The 19818-nt window shown below is 42.6% G+C and overlaps 1 protein-coding gene across 1 annotated transcript in view; it reads right to left on the reverse strand.

Moving 5' to 3' along the window:
* Positions 1-19818, reverse strand: part of vap (RAS p21 protein activator vap) — a 67560-nt gene that overhangs the window by 28993 nt on the left and 18749 nt on the right. Inside the window, exons 11-14 of the mRNA XM_075680099.1 lie at positions 19613-19686; positions 16806-16893; positions 13222-13398; positions 10586-10653 (exon numbers count right to left, since the gene is read on the reverse strand). Coding sequence (XP_075536214.1) covers positions 10586-10653; positions 13222-13398; positions 16806-16893; positions 19613-19686 — 407 coding nt within the window. The remainder of the gene's footprint in view (positions 1-10585; positions 10654-13221; positions 13399-16805; positions 16894-19612; positions 19687-19818) is intronic.

Here is a 19818-nt window from a genome sequence, read left to right on the forward strand (position 1 = left end):
CTAAAAAAAAAAAAAAATTTCTGATGCAAGTAGCAGTGACTGTTCTGAATTATTCTGCTGCAGGAAAGCTGCAGTTGCTGCACAGAGGTAGCAGTCTCTGAGCAAGTACATGAAGCATATAACTCTGCTCAATAATTTACAGTCATTCAATAAGAATGCCTCACCTTAAGACAGCCTATAAATTAACTGTCCTAATTTAGCCACAGCAAATGATTTTCTGGCTACTCTCACAATGTTTGCATCCCTTTATAATGATGTTTAATGCTACAGTACTATACATAGCTCGTTCAATGAGTGCAACACTGAACATGCTGCTCCTTTGTTTCATTACTGCCATTATCATACAGCACCAAAATATGATCCCCCCCCCTTTCAGTTTTCCACTTTACAAGACCCCAAGCTTACTGTACATGGAGTAGTGAATGGCATTGTAAATATCGAATAATGCAAATGTGGCTTTATTTAACCAAACTGACTCAAAGCAAGCTTTATATTTTACTTTGTTCAAAAATTAAAAAATACTCCAGATTAGGTCCAATTTTTTAAGGTCATTTTTTTTTATTCAATACTGCCGGCCACCTTTTGGTAGCCAAGGCAGGAGTGGGTACATGACCTTTTACATATTAATGGTCCATCAAGAAAACAACAACAGCAACAAATACAACAGAGAACCACATAGGCACACAGTAAGGTTACTGCAAAGCAAATCAGGAACAAACAAAACAACACGCAAACACGTTACATTCAAATCTGAAAATAAAGCGTCAAAAAAGAAAAAAAGAAAGAAACCGAGCACACAAAGCTTATTGGCTAGAACTGACTGCTGAAAAAAATGCATCGGGTGATGATAAGGTGGCCACATAGTGGGGGTAACTTGTTCCAGTCTGCTATCATTCTTGGAAAGAAGGACAGCTTGTATGTGTTGGTTCTGCACTGAGGCATTATAATTGTTTTGTCGTGTTTGTGCCGAGTATGTCGGGTTCTGTTGTACTGCATGTAAGTATGGAATTCTATTTTGGTATGATTATTAATGATTGCAAATAACATATTCAAACAGTGCATATTTCGACGATATTCCAAGGTAGGAAGAGCAGAAAAGGCTAAGAAGATCAGATATTGATACCTGTCTTCCGTAGGCGTGGTGTATACATTGCAGTGCCTTTCTCTGAACACGCTCAATACTTTTTGCATTCGTTTTAGTGTGCGGATCCCAGACCACGTCAGCATATTCCAGTAGGGGACGCACGAGCGAAATATAAGCTAAAAGTTTTGTTTTAGTGGTTACATGTTTTAACCGGTGTCTTATTAGCCATAGTCTTTTGGATGCCACAGAAAATATGTTTTTAATGTGGGGCTCCACCTGAGGTTCAAGCTGATCGTTACGCCAAGATACTTAAATTGCTCTACTGGTTTGAGAGAAGCACTCTTAATTTTGTAAGAATACTTCGATGGATCTTTCTTTTGGGTTAAGGTCATTTGTTTGCATTTCGTGACATTTAATTTAATCGACCAGTTTTGCCACCAATTACTAACAGCACACAAGTACTTATTTAGAATGAGCTGGTCACCTTCAGTAAGAATTATACGATAAAGTACGCAGTCAGCTGCAAAAAAACAGGCCCGCACAGGAGAGTCAAGCTTTCGGTCATTTAAATATATAAGAAGTGGCCCAAGGACTGAGCCCTGTGGCACTCCTGAAAATACTGGAGCGATGCGTGAACTTGAACTGGATATCTGGACATACTGTTGCTGGTGAAATAAGTATGAATCAAGCCACTGCAAAATTTGTTGATTCTGTAAGATGTGTCTAAGTTTTAGCAAAATTTGACTATGCAGTACGTGGTCGAAGGCTTTTTCAATGTCCAGAAAAATGGCATCTATTTGTCCTGCTTTGTCAAGGGTTTTGCAGAAATCATTGGTAGTGTGAATTAATTAACTGTGTCACAGTGGACAACCTGCGACGAAATCCATATTGAGCTTCAGAAAAAAAAATTATTGTCTTCCAAGAATGAGGCGATGTGTTTAAAAACAAAGTGATCAGTGCACAACAAGCTAATTGGCCTGTAATTAGGGATATGGAACTTGGTACCAGATTTGTGCACAGGAATAACCTTAGGCAGTTTCCAATCATTGGGGACATCACCTTCTCGTAGACTAGTACGGAAAATAATAAAGAGGAATTTACACACCATTTCGCATATTTGGAAAGAAGCGTGTTCGGAATATCATCTGGTCCAGATGATTTCTTTGTATTCAGGCATAGAAGGGCGGAAAAAATGCCTTCTTCGCTTATGCTAAGATCAGGTACCTGGAAGCTGTATCTGACATTTGTATCTAACATTCATCTTCGATTCAAAAAGAACATTTTGCTATTTGAATACACATATTTCTAAGCAGTAGTTTCTGACCCAAAACCTATGCGTGCGGTTATAAAAAGGCCACTTGGCTCCAAACTCACAAAAGTTTTTTTTATTTAAAGTGCAGTTTCTGGCCATAAGCTGTGTTGGCTATCATTTCATTATCATGGCAGATACCACCATTATCTATCAGTGATGTAATCAATCTTAAAGCATGCTCCTAAGTGCTGTGAATTTAGAATTTCGTTTCCTTAAGACGATGTAGCAGAACCACAGTGTAAGAAATATACAGAGAGAGGTGTTGACACTCTCCCCTCGCCGCGTGCGAAAGCGCCGCCCACTCGCGGCCACAGTATGTTCGGTGGTAGCGAGCCAGGAGAGGGGGCATGGTCACAGCCGACTAAGAGGGCGCTGTGAAATGTGGTCCCAAATCGTGGCGAGCTGCCACATGCGTGCTGCGCTGCCCCGCAGCTGTTTTCGCTGGTGCAGCTGCACTTCCTTGGTGTTTTGAACGTGTTTTTTTATTCCCGTGTTTGATAGCCTTGTGTTTAGCTTTCATCGACACAGAGGCTCACCTCTGGTGGGCATTGCGCTAGTAGCAACGTTTTTTTTTTTTTTTTTTTTTTTTTTTTAGACGTGTTTGCAATGGGAAGGAAGTGTTTCGTCTTGAACTGCGCTTTGGGCTACCGGACTTGCATGGAGCGTGTGCCCCTATTCAAAGATCTATCTGACAATGTTCGTCTGGAGCAGTGGTTCCGAGGGCAGACCAGACTTTGACACCTACCGACCATGTCTGCGCCAAGCATCTTTCAGAGGACATGACATCCCGGACATATTACATGAAGCTCAATGGAAAGGTGCTGCTTAACGTGGAAAAGAGGCCTGTACTGTCTAAAGGCACTGTTCCCACCTTATTTCCAAAATGCCCAAAGTACCTCACATGGCCGAACAGACCTCTAAAGCAGCCTTTTAAGAGAGAACCTACCGTGCGAGCACCCAAGTGACATCGGCCGAAAGTCGACAACAAGGGTGCGACGCAGCATCTGCAAGCTTCTTTACCCGCTGCGAACCCTATGGACTCGGAAACAGCCTTGGAGCCAGCAGCTAAGTGACATCGTCTTTAATATGCCACCTTGACACCATGTTTGGCACTTAAATGTGGCTCAACCAGCGCACCGCATTGTGATGCTCAACAAAGTGAAACCCAGGTAAGCTACCCGCTTCATATATGCTTGGTTGCTTTTTCTTTTAATCTAGCCTCAAAGATTCTGTACACGATTTTGTTTCGTGCAGGTTGGGAGCACAGTTCAAGATTGTATTGCTGATGGCAATGTCACTGCTAGTTTGTTTCATTCTGACAATTCAAATTTTCTGGAACCAGAGGAATGCCTGCATAAAGGGAAGAATGAACTCCACTACATCATACCTTGCTTCACTCAGGGTAGCGAAGAATGCCAGGTAATCTATGCTGCAAACATTTCATAACTGCTGCGCTGATGTTATTTTTTTTACCTTCAGAAAATTTCTCAGACCATTATTTTTCTCGTTATCCCGTCATATCTCAGTTTATACATTAGCTACATTATTACAGTGTTAGCTCTTTCATCAACCTGCATTATTAGCATTTCAAACCATCTTTTTTTTTTTTCAGAGTGAAGTTGTCAGGGCTTTCATTCAGCGTATATTGCCGCTGCAAGTTGCTTGCTGATCTCAGTATAGTAGCTGTGCTCCATATATCAGAACTGTATTTTAACTTCCACTGTACAATGTTTTTTGTCCAGAATGACACCCCTGGAGATGACAGCATAGTAGCCAGTTCCTGTCAACTCAGCAGCATGAACAGGATGTTCGTTCGTCCCAAAGCATGCGCATGACGAAGTAAAGACGAGGAGCTGCATAGCACCACACCTTCCTACACCCTGGTCAAGGAGGAGCCCCTGTCATTTTCACTTCTTTCTAAACATGCATCAAGTCTACAACTGCCCACCAGAGCATGGGCAGTGCAAGTAGGAGAGAACTTTAGACTGCACACTGTTGTTTTTTCTGAGCTGGCTTTGGCAAACAGTCTTGAACGTAATTGCCCACCTTATCTTCATAAAACACTAGAAGTAACACCTTCGAGTGACGACTCTCTTTTGGTAAGACATTTGTTCATGGGCATTCTCTGCCTATCGACAGTCTAGGCAGTGAGGCAAGTCTGCATTCTATAAGTGCAGTAGAAAGTGTTGTTCAGAGGTTTCATGACATGCCTGTGTGCATTGGTGACCCCTCTACAGAAACATTTAATGATATACATCCCAGGTGTGCATATGTTGATGTCTGTGGAATGTGGCGTCATAACAAATGCACACTGCTTACTGATGAAAAAATATGCAAGGCTTGTGACCGACTGAAAGATGTGCCCCGAATTCATTATGCCAGGCAAAAGAATAAGAACAAAATGAAGCATGTCCGGCTCATAGCAAGCCCATCAAAAAAGACCCGAGTTGAAACAATACGCAAAGCGAGAATTGCCTGTTATAAATCTAGGGTACGACTTCTCAACAGGAAAAATAAAGTGGAGGCAGAGCTTGCTAAATGCAAAGCAAAGTCAAGAGAGCTAAATGAGGAATCCAGTGAACATCTTTTTAAGGAGGTGAACCTACCTGAACCTCAGCAGCTCATTTTCAAAGAGTGTGTGGCAGCTGGAAAAGCTCAGTCAAAGAAGGGTCAAAGATATTCAGACAACTGGATACTACTCTGCCTGCTCATACATATTAGATCACCTGCAGGGTACAGGTTTCTAATGGAAAATGAAATTGTTGCATTGCCATCAATTAGAACAATGCGTCAATACATATATGACAACAGTCGGCTTCAAGTCCGGCTTTGATAACAAGTTCTTTGCTGCTCTAAAAAAGAAGTTGTCAAAGAAGGACATCTTTCAAAAACACGGTATGCTAATGTTCAATGAAATGCAAGTCTGTAAGAGTAAGCGTGTCAACTCAAATACTATGACATATGTAGGAATGACATAAGAGACAGGACTCAGGCGAGTTTGCTGACCATGCCCTGGTTTTTATGTTTTGCCCTTTTGGTGACAGCTATACCCGACCAATTGGAGTTTTTGCTGCCAAAAGTGCAACTAAATGCACTATTTTTGCACAGTTGCTACTTCAAGCACTTCTTCTACTGGAAGAAGCTGGCGTCAAAATTCACGGCTTTGTGTGTGATGGGGCATCAACAAACAGAAGTATGTGGAGCACATTGGGGCTAAGTGGGAGCCTTCAGGACTGCTGCAACTCCTTCACCCATCCAAGTGATCCAACAAGAAAGGTTTTTGCGTTTTCAGATGTGCCACATTTAATCAAATGCATAAGAAATCGATTGAAGCAGCAGAGGTACCTGAAGAAGGAAGGCAAATGGATAAGATGGGAAGACTATTCTGCAGTTCACAAGGAGGATCAGAACAAAGCTGGAGGCCTGCGGGTGTGTCCAAAGATTACATATAGCCACATCTACTCAACCACTTGTGAAAAAATGCGCATGAAATTGGCGACGAAAGTCTTCAGCCGCTTCATGGCATCAGGCATTAAATTCTACAGAGAACAAGGTGTACCGCGGCTTGGCAGCAGTGAGGCGACAGAGGAATTTACTTTAGTTCTGAACGATCTCTTCGATGCATTAAACCGTCCTTTTCCTGTGGAAGGCACTACAAAGCATAGTCCAGACCTTGAAGTTATCAGCCATGGTATTGAATGGCTTGACAGCTGGGAGAAGGAACTTCAGTGTGGCTTGATAACAAAAGACATGTTTTTCACCAAGCGCACATCTGAGGGCCTTTGGGTCACATTAAAATCCACAAAAGAACTTTGCAATGCTCTCCTGCATGATTACAGTTTTAAATATGTCTTGACAAGCAAGATGAATCAAGATCCAACTGAATGTTTCTTCGGAAAGATAAGATTGGCTGGAAACCAGAATGACCAACCATCAATGCCTACTTTCTTGCAGCTGTACAAGACAAAATACATCTACACCCTCCTCAAGCCTCCTAAATTTGGCAACTGCAGAGTAGTTGAGGGAGAGAAGCTGCTACTAGACATATCCGATTTCAGGGCCCTTATAAACCCAAACAATGTCATTTGTAGATGAAGTGAAGCAGAAACTCGACAGCCTTATCTGTGCAGAGGACTGGGAATGTGATGATGTCATTTGCCAAGCGATGGGCGGAGCAGAAACTGAAGTTGAAGACTGCATAGTTTATTATTTAGCAGGATTCATTTGTAGAAAAATGAAAAACTTTACCAGCTGCTCTACATGCAAGTCAGCATTCAGTACAGAAAAGAGCACTTCCGCTGAAGCAGCACTCATGAACGGAAAAACAAGAGGAGGTCTTGCACACCCGAACATGCACGTTTATAATTTACTTAACCAAACAGAATTTTTGTTTGTAGCATATGCAGATGCCCAGACTGTATACTGGGACACAACTGATGATGTCCTAGACACATACACGATTACTTTTCCCTGTGAAGAGCATAAGGAACAAACCATAGCTCAGTTGCTGCACTGCTATGTTACAATGCGAATGAGGCAGCACTGCAGACATGTCAACATGGGCATGAAAAAGAAGGCTCAAGAAAAAAAGAAAATGGCCAAGCTTTGCTCATCATAGCCACAATTTTCACGCAGTGTATGTGCATCTGTCATGCAGTGTATGTGTACGCGCCAGATCTGTCTCCAAATAAATAGAAATAAAATTTTCCAGCTCATTGTGCGTTATGATCCTCCAGCTGGCGACGCGCTGTGTGGCCCACCGAGGCCACAAACTGAAGAAAAGCACTGTGCTGCACTGAGAAACAGCCTGCGGGGGCTTCCCACGTTTCATCGAACGGAGGACTTCTTCCCGGAGAGGGACGCCCAGCGACACCAACGGACCATCAGAACTTGAAGAAAGAGCGGCCGTTCGGGGGAACAATGGGACGGGGCCATAAAGCCATTACCCGCATCCATTAGGAGCCAATTCAACAGTAGTGAGCGGTGCCGCTGTATCCAGCCGGTGCCCTCGGTGCCAGACGTGCCCAAAGTGTTTTCGAGAAGACTAAACCAACCAAGCCCCTTGCATTTCAGCTGCTGCCACGGTGCTGCGCTACAGAACTTAGATGCGGGATCGCTATGCTTCCTCACCCGTTCCCACGGCCTGACACAGGCAACAAGCAACACCGCCTCTTGGGAACGATAATGGGCTTTGAGTGCTTCGGGATCCGTATGACATCAGTAACTGCTCTACACCAGATACTTTCGTATCAGTAAAGCATTAAGCCTGACACACGTATCATTTTATTACAAGTAAAGCATTTTCTTAGCACTTTCAGTTGTACTCGTGCTACTAAACTCGAAAATCGAGCACAGGCAGTGGGATCTCAAGGCGCTAGCCCACTGATCTGGGCCCGCTAGTCCCGGCGACATCTGTCGTCTGGCAGTAGAACTACAGGGTGCGCCCACCCCCCCTGCGGCCAAACATACTATGGACGCGCCAGCAAGCGCAGTGTCAGCACCTCTGTGTATTTGTACACCGTGAGCAGAACTAAACCAAGAGCAGCGACAGGTGGCACAAGTAACAACAAATCAACTGCGGATTCAGAAATCATGAAGTAATTCAGATACACATCAAGCATCATATCCCACCAAAACATTTACAGTAGGGAAGAAGAAGATGTTTTTTTTTTTGCTTTTTCAGACAATCTAGCAATTAATTCCTGTTGCAAAAGTATGAGCTAAAAAAAAGAAAGACATTTAGGGTCCTGAAGGATGAATCCTTGCATTTTAGAAGGTTACTCTGGTTGACACTCCTTGACAGAAGCGGTCAGTGTGCTTCAGTGGCACTGCAGCTATTTTTAAGTGAATAGTTTTTAACTGACTGACTACAGCACCTGCTCGAATGCTGTAGAGTGAAGGTATGTTTCCCAAGCAACCCCTTTTTGTAGGAATTGTCGAGGAGTGTCACTAAAGCGATATGCTGTCTTTAGTCAAAGGGAAGCACTGTGGTCCACAATGCAGAATCGAGGAAAAGCTTAAAGTCGGGGCCTCTTCATATTTATTAGCCTGGATTTCCACACGGAATAATGTCGGAACGAAATATTATATAAGCATGAAAGCCCATTTCATGCAGATAATGCAAGAGTGACTAATAAAATGCATTGTTCATAAGCCGTCATTCATGGTTTTCAAGTTTGTCAGTTCCCAACATCGCACTCCTAAAAACACTTTCACGGACTGTTTTTGTCCCAGCGCGCTTCCAGAGCAGATGGCAGGTGTCCGTTGTTTTTTAATATGCGAGTATGGCCACCTCTCTGCAGCCACACTCCTAAGTGCAATACTTATGCATGTGCCCCAGCAGTGCAGAAATTAAATGTCTATGAGCAGAAAGTGAGCAAACAGAAAATGTCAAAAGCATTACATGGTTTACACCTCCACTCCCTACCACGCACCAAAAGATCAAAACAGTAGCGCCTCGTTCATACATTTCGTTCTGATGACAACGCACACGCAGCACGCAGCGGCTATCACAGAGTATCTGGTGGCTATCACTTTCCCCTCCCCGTGCTCCCTTCTCCTTACCCTGTGATCTGGGGGCATAAAAACAATGCCCTAAGACAATAAAGCTGGCTTTTTCTTTGTTGGCATCAGGAGTGTTGAAGTCTGGTCCCTTCACATTTTAGAAAAACACGCAAGAAAAAAAAATGCAACCGGGAAAACGTACGATCCGAAGTGACTCAACTGTAGTTGACATCTACACAAGGCAAAGCATTACGGAAATCGTTGCAGCATGAGACTCCAACACACACCGAGCTAGTGGAGCTCAAGCAGCTGAAGGCGCACGTTGTTGTTTTTGCAGATTCAACAAGCTTACATTTGCACTTCTCAAATTTGGCCTGGGTCAGCAGCTTCTTCAGATGGAGTATTTTGGTAGGAGGTTTTGACATGCCCAGTTGTTGAGAATCATTGCGTCATAAGACGCCACTGCTCATCAAGCTATGAGGGCCTAAGTGCCCAGAGATACATAGTGTCATTTTAAGACAGCGAAAAGAAACCGAAATAAAATCAAGCTGGTAAGCAACGCAGAAATATGATGCCACAGTGCCGCTAGACCTAAACACGGCGCTCACTTCGCGCTGCTTTCAGTGAGAACGGCGACACATTTATTGTACAGTGCGCTTCCCATGCCACACATGCTGTGAAATCGATAGGTGAAGATGCCTATCACAATAGGGTTGGCAGTGTGCGAGTACCCGCAAGAAAATCTGCTGATACCGGAACAGGAAATGGGAGTGCGTGGTGGCAGTTTTCACGTCATACGGGCGAGTGGGCGAGAACTGTGGGGAAGCAATGGTGGCAGGTGCCCACTGCACTCGATTGCGAATGCCTCATGCCTTTTCTTCTTCACATGGGATCTAGTGGCCGGAAAATATATCACACCATTACGTTGTCATGACGGTGAAGAATTAGTAGGTGGCACAACAGTGAGTCAAAAAACTAACTCTTTATTGGGCGAACCTGTGCCCCCGAAAACAAGTTATACTCGGGCCGAACAATAGTGACGAACACCTCCGTCAATCGTCGAAATCTGATCTACAAGTCAGGCACATCGGCTATTTATATATGGCTTATCGAAGATTACAGCATAATCGCTGATGCTCACGTGCCTTCCAGAATGTAAAACACTATTTGTGTCACACATTCAATCTGATTACAAAAGGTTACGAGGACAACATAGATAACAGATAGAATGAGCTACACCAATCAAGAATGTTCCGATACATGCAGGTGCGTATTGTGCCAAGGACAGTAACTTTTAACATGTGTTAGCCGGTGGCATAAGCAAAGATGCATATGAATACGATGGCAGTTGGGCGATATACTAAATGCTGATGCCGAAAGATTGTCTTCCAGGAATGAATTAACTAGTAAAAGGATGTGTAACTGTACCAGGTCAGTTTTCACATTCTCGATCACAAACATTGGCTCTGGGAAATTGTACGAAACGAGATCATATCAACAAGGTTCTACTGTATTCTATCATATGTTAATCATATTTTTATGAAGGTGGCTTTAAAACCAATATTCATGACAAAAGTCAAACCATTATGGGCAAACAAGCTGCCAATTCTCTAAAATGTAGTTCCATAAGAACAGCACACAATCGCAGACTTATAGAAGGAAGCAAAAAGGAAAACAAAGCTCACTCGAGCAGAAAGTCCTCTTCCCAGATTGGATCAGGTGGGCACTTGACCTGAGTGCGGCACACCTTCACCTAATGCCGACAAGAATTCGTCAGAGGGTGGCAAAGAAAAAACAAGAATGAAGTGTCATAAGCCAAGGGCCAATCAGAGTGTATGAGCAACATGGGCGGATCATTGCAGGAAGGTGATGGCAAGTAAAATACACTATTCATGAAAGAGAAAAGAAAGGCTATTAATGATTCAATTTGGCAAAATGCCAGTGGTAAGGTCGAGCAGTACATGGAATGCATGTGAACATGATGGAATCCATTCATGCCACAGATGGATTTTAGGAGCATGCAAAATAGGGAACAATCCTCAAGCTATGCCTGTGACAGTAGTGGGACATGCAGAGCAGAGGGGAAGGGGTTACGCAAAGCAGTTGAAAAGTATAAGAGCATCAAATAACAGTTCAAGTGAAAATGAGCCACATGCCACAATTTAGAGAATGTTTGAGAAACAAAGAATGGTGCAAAATAATTTGCACAAGGACTCACTACAACTGAAGGTAGGAAAAAGGGTGCTTTGAATATGTAACGGTTCCCAGCTGAGTGTCAGTCAAGAAAGCAGAAAATGAAGACCTGTACACAGCAGGGGCAGACATGCAATTTCAGGTTGTGCAACTGGAGCCAAGCTTGCAGAACTTCTCATGCAGAACTCTAAAAAGCAGCGAAGAGATCAAACAAGTAAAGTAAATGCCAGTGCATCTTTTGCCATGCAGAGAACAGCAAAGAGTATGTATACACTAGCATCTATAAACAAGTACTTATATATTCTGACCTCCCTTATCTCATGCAAGGTTTTTGTAACTTGAGTCTTCAAAAGGATTAGACGACAAACAATAAGCCACGAAAGTGAGTTGGAGCAGGCAGCTTATGGAAATACTAAAATATAAAAAGTGCGGCAGGCAGTTTAAAGCCCTGACCCATCGAATAGTGCATCACTGAACCCTAGGTGCATACCAGTACACTCCATCACAATGTTTTGCACACAACTCTGTGAGCAGTATTTGTACGAGGCCTGTCTGAAAAGTACCTAACCTTATCATTTTATAGAAAAATACAGGGTGCAGGTTGGCCACACTGTGCGATGTCGGAGGAGGGTTCGTGATGTCTTCAGCCTGCAGGTGGCGTGTCCTTCAGTTGCATCTGCTGTTGTACAGGAGCAGTTGTGTTGATTACTGTCATTTCGTCTCTGTGCGATTTTGAGTGAGTGAACATGATGGAGCAAATTTAACAAAGATACTGCATAAATTTATGTGCATGATAGCCAAGCAGAAGAAATATGCAAGATCCGAACAGCGTTTGCAGATAACGGTATGATTACGAAGTAGATAAATATTGGGTAAAACCACTTAAAGAAAGGCCAAACATCTGTGGACAGTGAACTGAGCTATAGGAGGCCTTCAACAAGCCATAATGATGCATTTCTTTTTTTTTTTTTTTTTAACGAAGTGCGAATCATGACACAGAGAGATTTTAGGCTGTCAAAGAAGTTTCTTAGTAATGGATAGCAACAAAGATGCTATGAATGTCTTCTTAAAGAAAATATGAGTACGCAGCGAGTGCCAGCAAAATATTGCTCAGAATTTTGACAGTGTAAGTTGAAAACATGGCAACCGCACCAGGATAGCGCCTTTTTCATGTGGTTCAAATAATTCTGATCCTTTCACATGGCACAGTATTTCAGTGGCTCGTCAAGTTCCATAGTATCCGGACATAAGCCTGTGTGACTTTTGGCTGTTCACAAAAATTGAAAGGCACCTGAAAGGAATGCACTTTCGAACCCAAGTAGACATCAAGCGAAACGAGACTTCTGCCCTAGCAACACATTCTGAGGAGGGTTTCCGGGACTATTTCAATAAGCGGAAAGAGCATGTGACTATGGTGTGTGGAAGCAGGAGGTAACTACTTTGAAAAGAATAAGGATGATGAGAGCACCAGGCGACGCTTCTACTTTTCTGTGAGCATCTTCTATTTTTCTGCGAGCATGATCAGGAACTTTTCAGACAAGCCTTGTAAATTTTCAAAATTTTTGCACTTTGTACACCCACTGTATTAAACTGTATACTATGCGTAAATGTTTGCACCAAGTGGGGGTCACAAGGCAGTGTCAGAAAATGTTCCTTATACTAGAATTTTCACAAAGGTTCAACAATTGCTGAACTATAGGCATCAGACGCAACCACACTTTGCAATGTGTTACACTGTTTCATATTCACCACTTACCTTAACATAATACTATGCCTTCGCAGACATTGTATGAGAAAGGGGGGCAAGGAAACAAATATCTTTCTCTGCTAGACAGCTAAACTATCCTCTCTGCTTCAATTATCAGCAACCACTAAAATTATTTGTGAACGTTGGCCAAATGCTTCCACTGCAGACATCATGACAATGACGGAGGTTAGTCGCCATCTGCCACCAAGGAAAGAGAGACTGCAAGAATTTGCGGCCTTTCCACATTGTGTCACACAATACAATTTGGTCAAGGTTCTCTGGACAATCTAGACTTCACATATTGCATCACATGTGATGAACCCATACGAGGAGGGACAGACAGATCAGGAAGAAAAAGACAGTGGGGGTGGGAGAGCTCACCTGGTTGAGGGAAATGATGCAGAAGGGGTGTGGAGCGAGACGCACAGGCAGCCTGTGAGCCTCGAGCAGGGTGAGGCTGAGCGAGCGCACCTGGGAGACGGCTGGCGAGGTGCCCCGGCCAGCAACCCCCTTGGCCAGCTGCGGCACGCACAGGGGACTCACCGCACCCATCCACTCCTGTAACAATGAGGTCTCACTGTTGCCGACTCTAGTCTGGTACCTTGAGAACATGCTCATCCCCTCTACAGAAATTTAAACGAACTACAAACTAAGATACCACCGTCTATAAGAAGAGACAATGACTTCAGCTGCAATCGCAGCCAGAAGCCACAACTAAAGCTTTCAGCTCAGCTGCCGCTGATAGCTAAAGTTAATGCTTCACATGATTAATTGGCCTCCAACTGCTGCATCTTGACATTGTAAGAATGCATGAAAACACCCACACTGTAAAGGAAAGAAAAAAAAAGAAAAACCAACGGACAGGCACTTCTTTTCTTTCTTCTGTAGTGTGTGTCTGTGTATTTTTGTGCATTCTTACAATATCAAGTAAAAACCACTTAGGCTCTCAGTAAGTTCTAAATATAGCGTCGTTGGCATGATGATTAAATTGGTCAAAGAGTGATTAAAGTGCATTAGTGTAACAAAATTTCAGAGCAGTTTCTATGTTCATGGTGCTTGCTGATAGATAAATAGACCTCTCATTCAGGGTGCAAGGAACCTTGCTGGATGAAGCAAGATTTTTTAGAGAATCCACTGATAGTGAAAGGCTGTAACACAGGAAGAATTTAACTGTTGTGATGGGCCTACTAAAAGAGGGTTCTACTGCTGCTAAATGTATGTTATTGGGAGAATGAATCTAGTATAGTGCTAACTAAACTGAATACGAAATTTATTATTATTGCTTGCAAGTTCAGTGAACCTTGATACAATCATAAGGCCTTTTTGATCCCAAATTAACTATGAGGCTATTAACCCATTAGCGCACAGTGTACTTTTGAAAGTATATCACCACTTTCATTGGTAAGCAGAGCTGTACCCAGGACTGCTCTACTTTTCAGGTAGCATGTGCGGGTTTATTGACCAGTTGCCTTCACCCAGAAAGATCACATACTCATGACGCCTGTGGCAGAAAGGATGTTCCACATGCACCGCCAAGGTTTGTGAGTGGTGGCGCTGGCTAACACTCCCAAGGTTAGTTCTAGTAGTAACACATAAATACCCAATGGATGGGGAAACTGCACAGCGGTAGCTGAATTGGTTGGAGCACCGTACGCGTAATGCGAAGACTTGGAATCATTACCCACCTACGGCAAGTTGTTTTTTCATCCACTTTCATTGCCATTTATTTATCATTTCTTTAATTTAATTAGTAAGTACAAGAATATCCCCTGCGTCTTCCTTGGTGTCTTTGTTTGTTGGCTTCTCATGATATGATTAATAAAAATTGGGCCCATCGGTTAACCTCCTTTCTTCTCATTCTGGTTATGGTAAGAAATAAAAGTTTGGACTATAACACCACCGGAGCTGGGGACACCGCAGCCTCTGTTTGATGAATGAAAACTAACTGCCCTTGCCCTGCCATTACCGTGCACCGTGCCTATACATGTATACTGGAAGCTGTGAGCAAAATAGTTTTCCACAGTCAGCGAAATCGGTTTTTGCTGTAGTTTCAAATGCCAGTTGCAATTTCTACATACTTGAATGCATGCAATTATCGCAAATCATGATGTTAGGTCTAACTACCTTTTGTATGTACTTTGATAGGTGTGCAGACCCATTATTTGTACATATAAAAAGTGTTTTGCAGGGTTCTGCTTGTTTTTGACAGGATACCGATCCCTGTTTACCAACGGCTCCTGATACAATAACACAATGTAGCTGCAATACAAGAAAAGTATGAATGTTTAGAAGCAAACAAACAAGTAGCCTGACACTGAGATCTTTTTGTTACTATTCGCACATTCTGCTTGCTAAGAAGTTTCCTTGGAATTGCAGAGAGCATAGAAGGGTTGCAGCTTGGACTAGTTGGGGCTAGCTTGTAATGAAGTCTTGAAACATTGAGAGCAGTTTAAACAAGGAAGTTCTTCCTTCTCGGCAACTTGCAAAAGTCTGCGAGAGCCTGTTCCGGAGTCGCTTGAGTTTCTCGATGGACACTGAGCCTTCCTATAAACTTCTTGAAGTTAATTTTATGCGGAAGTTTTAGAAAACAATGGCGTAAATGATGAATGCATGATATTACATATACACCTCAGACCCCTGACAACGTAAATGCTTATAGTGCAGGACTGGATGAAATGCGGTATTTTCAACCTCCTGTTAACCCTCCCACAGAACTTGATCTATACACATACCACTTAGATTTGTGCCCCAAGAGAAAATATACCAGTTATAATGCTGTTGCCAGAAAATTACACAGACAAGCGAGGCAGTGGGCACGCTTCTCAACAAGGTGTGCCAGTCGAGGAGAAACAACGCCTCCTAGATAGCAGGCCTGCGCACTCTGCTTTATGATGTCATGCTACTTGGACCGAAATTTCCCCTGTCAAGCCCAGCGCAACGAAAGCGGTGTTGTGGAATAAGAGACGGAGAACTTATAGCAAAATGACAGACGTCCGTTCGCCTCGAGTGCATCAAGACTCATTTATTTTTTACTAGAAGGTACGGGAAAGGGGAGAGAGTAGAGAGAAAGGGAAAGTCACAATGCACTGTGCCAAACAGGCTTTCTTGCACCCCACACATGCAAGCAAACCACTTTAAACCTGAAAGGCACCACCGCGCCATCGGTCGCTGTTCGTAGACCACGCCCGCCAGCAAATTGCCCGCAGTTTGAGAGGAGTCAAGTGTCTGGCACTTCTGCCACAGCGACCTCAGCAGTGCCGTTTTAGGTGGGGGAGTCCTCCTTGCCCCATCGTCGGCGGCCCCCAGCACGGGGGTGCTTTGGCTCCAGTATGGAGGATATACAACAAGCGGTGAAGTCAAACTCACTGTGGCTTACTTGGGAGCATTCCCATTAGATTCTATGGAAGTTGGGCAAGGTAGCATGACGTCATAGATTGAAGTGCACAGGCCTTGCGTTATCTAGGAGGTGTTGGGGGAGAGCGGCAAGGGCGATGTGGAGGAGGAGGAGACACGGAGGAAGCAAACGAAAAAGGAACTGAGAAAAAAATTAATGCAGAGGCAGCATTCTGGCTCAGCGGGCGCATGGGGGTTGCCTAGGCAGCAAAGAAGTCTTTTGCTCTGGCCGTGTGTCAGTGGCATGCAGTCCGCACAGAATACTTGCACATCATCATTCTTTGTGTCTTCAGTTCGTGTGCAGAAAGTAAATACAGTCGCCGACTGATATTTTTGAGACACAGTCAAAATCTCAAACATCAAATGTAGTGCCTAAATGCAGACCATGGATTTCTCTCTAGCAACTCACACAAGCACACAAGGGTCAAGCAACCATAGCGTATCTCTCGTAACGGAAATATATGTCCTGTGCGTTGCTCTTTAATATGAGGCTATTGCTGTGGCCATGCGTTCAGGCAATCCGAATAAGAACCTTTTTTACCTTGGTAACCTTTTCCAAAGTGTGCACTTACCCGAACCAAATCAGAGGTACTGGCACAGAGATAATACACAGTGCTGATACAAGGGAGGGCCCTCTCAACAATCTGGAAACAGTTAGGCCTGGAAAAAAAGAAAATAACTAAGCTTACACACAAAGGTTTTCAAATGTCACTGTGATTAGTTGAGTGTGGTGACCACCAAATTAATATATTTAATGAATATCACTGCAATTTAGTATACAGCAGAATCTCAGTAAACGGAAATCGCTTGAACGGAACAACATCAACAGTCGAGTGCCTTCTACAACGAAATGACCTGTATAACCAACGAATAATTCTGTCCTGGTTCCACTGTGACTTATGCATCGCAAGATCTTCACAACAAAGTGACCTGTATAATGAATTGTTTTAGAGGCTACAAGCACTTTGCTATAAAGGCGTTCAACTGTACATTATTGGTTTTGTATTTGGATGATGCAAAGAAGCTCTAGTTAATTGGAAACAAAATTTTTGCAACTCTCAGTAAATGAAACAACCCTAAATTATTGTTATTTTTTTAAAGGGGCCCTGAACCACCCCTCGGGCTTGGTAAAATAATATAGTTCGTGGGTAGCATACGCTGCTGTGAACATCTTAGCCAAGTTCTGCAGTCGTACACAGTGCATGGAGCTCGCAAGCGGAGCGCAAAGTCACCTTTCTCTCAAACGCTTTTTTTTCAATGGAAGCCTAGTCCTCATTCTCTTCCGGATGCTTTATTTCATAATAAAGCAGATTCCCATACGCAGCTGCCATTGGTAGCTGCGGGTCTGCTACGCAGAGTAGATACTGCGGCTGCTGCGGCATACTGCCACATATCTACTGGCTAAGCGCACTGCGGCTCGCTGAGGACAAAGGCATCTGGCTTACGTTTTGTGCGCCTTAGGCACCAAAATCTGAAGTAGTGGAGTCTACATACAAAATAAAATTTCAATTGCATGCCACAGTGACATTTAGAAGGTGGAGCATTGTGGACACACCTCACTCTGCCATAGCCTTCGCAGTGCAAGGCATTGGAGAAGGAATGGGAGCACAGTGAAGGCTGTGTTTCATTAGGAATAACTTCACTTCGGCTGAATGCATTGAAGTACCTTTTGCGGCAAAATGTTTCTGAAATAGCCTATTTTAACTTCAAATGTCTTTCTCCATTTCAAAATAACGTAGTTCAAGGCCCTTTTAAGAAAAGCCAAAAACTATTTTTATTTTGTGACACCTGTCTTTTATTACCCCCCCCCCAAAAAAAAACATAATTTAAAAGTAATGGCAAAAGCTCAAGCAAGCAAACATTTGATAAATATTAAATGCATATAAGGTGTAGTCCAGACAGCTTGGTGGCACAGCCACTAGCCCCATAGATGGCCGAAATAAGAACAATTGTAATTTCAGACACCTTGCAATACGTCGTTCAATAATTTGGACTTCACACCAACCCTACCTCGTGGTAAATCAGCCACCGAATGGAGCAGTAAAAGTGACATTTTCGCTTTGATACGTCGCCAGTGCCTCCTCTAAATCAAAACTAGTGAAGCCTAGTTAAGAGGAAGCTTTAGCTCGGGCCCAACTGTGACGTGGCCCATTCAAATACATGTAAAACGCAAAAACGTTTTTCTGAGATAACCAGATTTTAATAAAATTTGTTGCATTTAAGAGAGAAAGTTCAATTATAGTGACTGTTGGCAGTGGAATTTTGATTTAGGGCCTGAATATTGTTAAAAAGATCTTCGAAAATTCAAAAGTTTGAAAAAGATAGAAGCACAAAGTTAACAAGTTAATAGCTCTGCATCAAAAACAGATAGCACGGTTCTGTAAACGGCATCCGTTAGACAATTGAAAGCGGACAAATTCGATATGTCAACTTACATCTTACGTGAATTCATTGTGTTGTATACAAGGGTTCAGCAAAAGCTGTATTTCCATATTACTCAATCTTTTTAGATTCTGTGACATATTAATTTGTGCCACATATTAATTTTGTCCACTTTAGATGTACTATTAGATGCAATTGACAAAATTGTGGCATAATTTTTTATTGCTGAGTTACAGAGTTGTAAATTTGACAGTTTCGTTTTTGAAAATTTGCTATTTTTGCCAATTTTTAGTAAAAAATTTACAACCTGAATCGAAAATTCGAAACCAACAGTCACTAGATTTTAAGTTTTTCTTTTAAATGCAACAAATCCCGCCAAATTTGATGCAGTAGTTGCCGAGAAAAACCAATTCTCCTTTTACATGTATTTAGATGGGAGCACCCGAGCTAAATCTTCCTCTTAAACTAGAAGTTGCCTAGAACACTCAAACTACGGGACAAACTAGCTGCTACATTTATTTCTTTATTCTTGACATGTCTAACAGTGTTAAGACAGCGTGCGATGCATAGCGCTGCACTTCTGTACATCTCTTAGTAAAGGAAACTTCTGTTAGTTGCAACATATTTCTCCGGTCCCTCGAAGTGCCATTTAACGAGGTTCTACTGTATAAATGGATTGATATTATTACATTACTGAGCATAGCCTCCAAATCTTTGTTGTATTTATAAATTTCAATTTATTAGTTAGCACACCGCATCATCATTTTGGCACTTGAGCCAAGCTTATATGAACTGCAGTAGGCATACCAGAACATTTAATATGGCAACTGTTCTCTACTAAAGCAGCCATGTTAAAAACCATGTTAAAAACATGCACCACTTTTCAAAAAGAGAAATATAGAGTAAGCAGCACCTGAAATCTACAAGGATACATCAAAATACAGGGAGTGTAGAATAACAAAGGGAATGGCACAGGCTCAAAAAAGAGAATTCATACCTTTCTAAAAGACTGTCATGAACCATGTACAAGTAGGAATAACTGAGATCAATCAAACCCTTGGGCTTTGTTCGCTGCAATAAAAATGATAAAATTTACTTTGAGCATGTAGAATAACTTGAAGCAACACTGAGGCTTTCCCAAAGTGTGAAAGGCAGCTCTGTTCAACAACTAAAATTTTCCAAAGGCCAGTTGCAAAAACATTG

This window comes from Dermacentor variabilis, chromosome 2 (assembly GCF_050947875.1).
Source record: "Dermacentor variabilis isolate Ectoservices chromosome 2, ASM5094787v1, whole genome shotgun sequence".
NCBI classification, from domain to species: Eukaryota; Metazoa; Arthropoda; class Arachnida; order Ixodida; family Ixodidae; genus Dermacentor; species Dermacentor variabilis.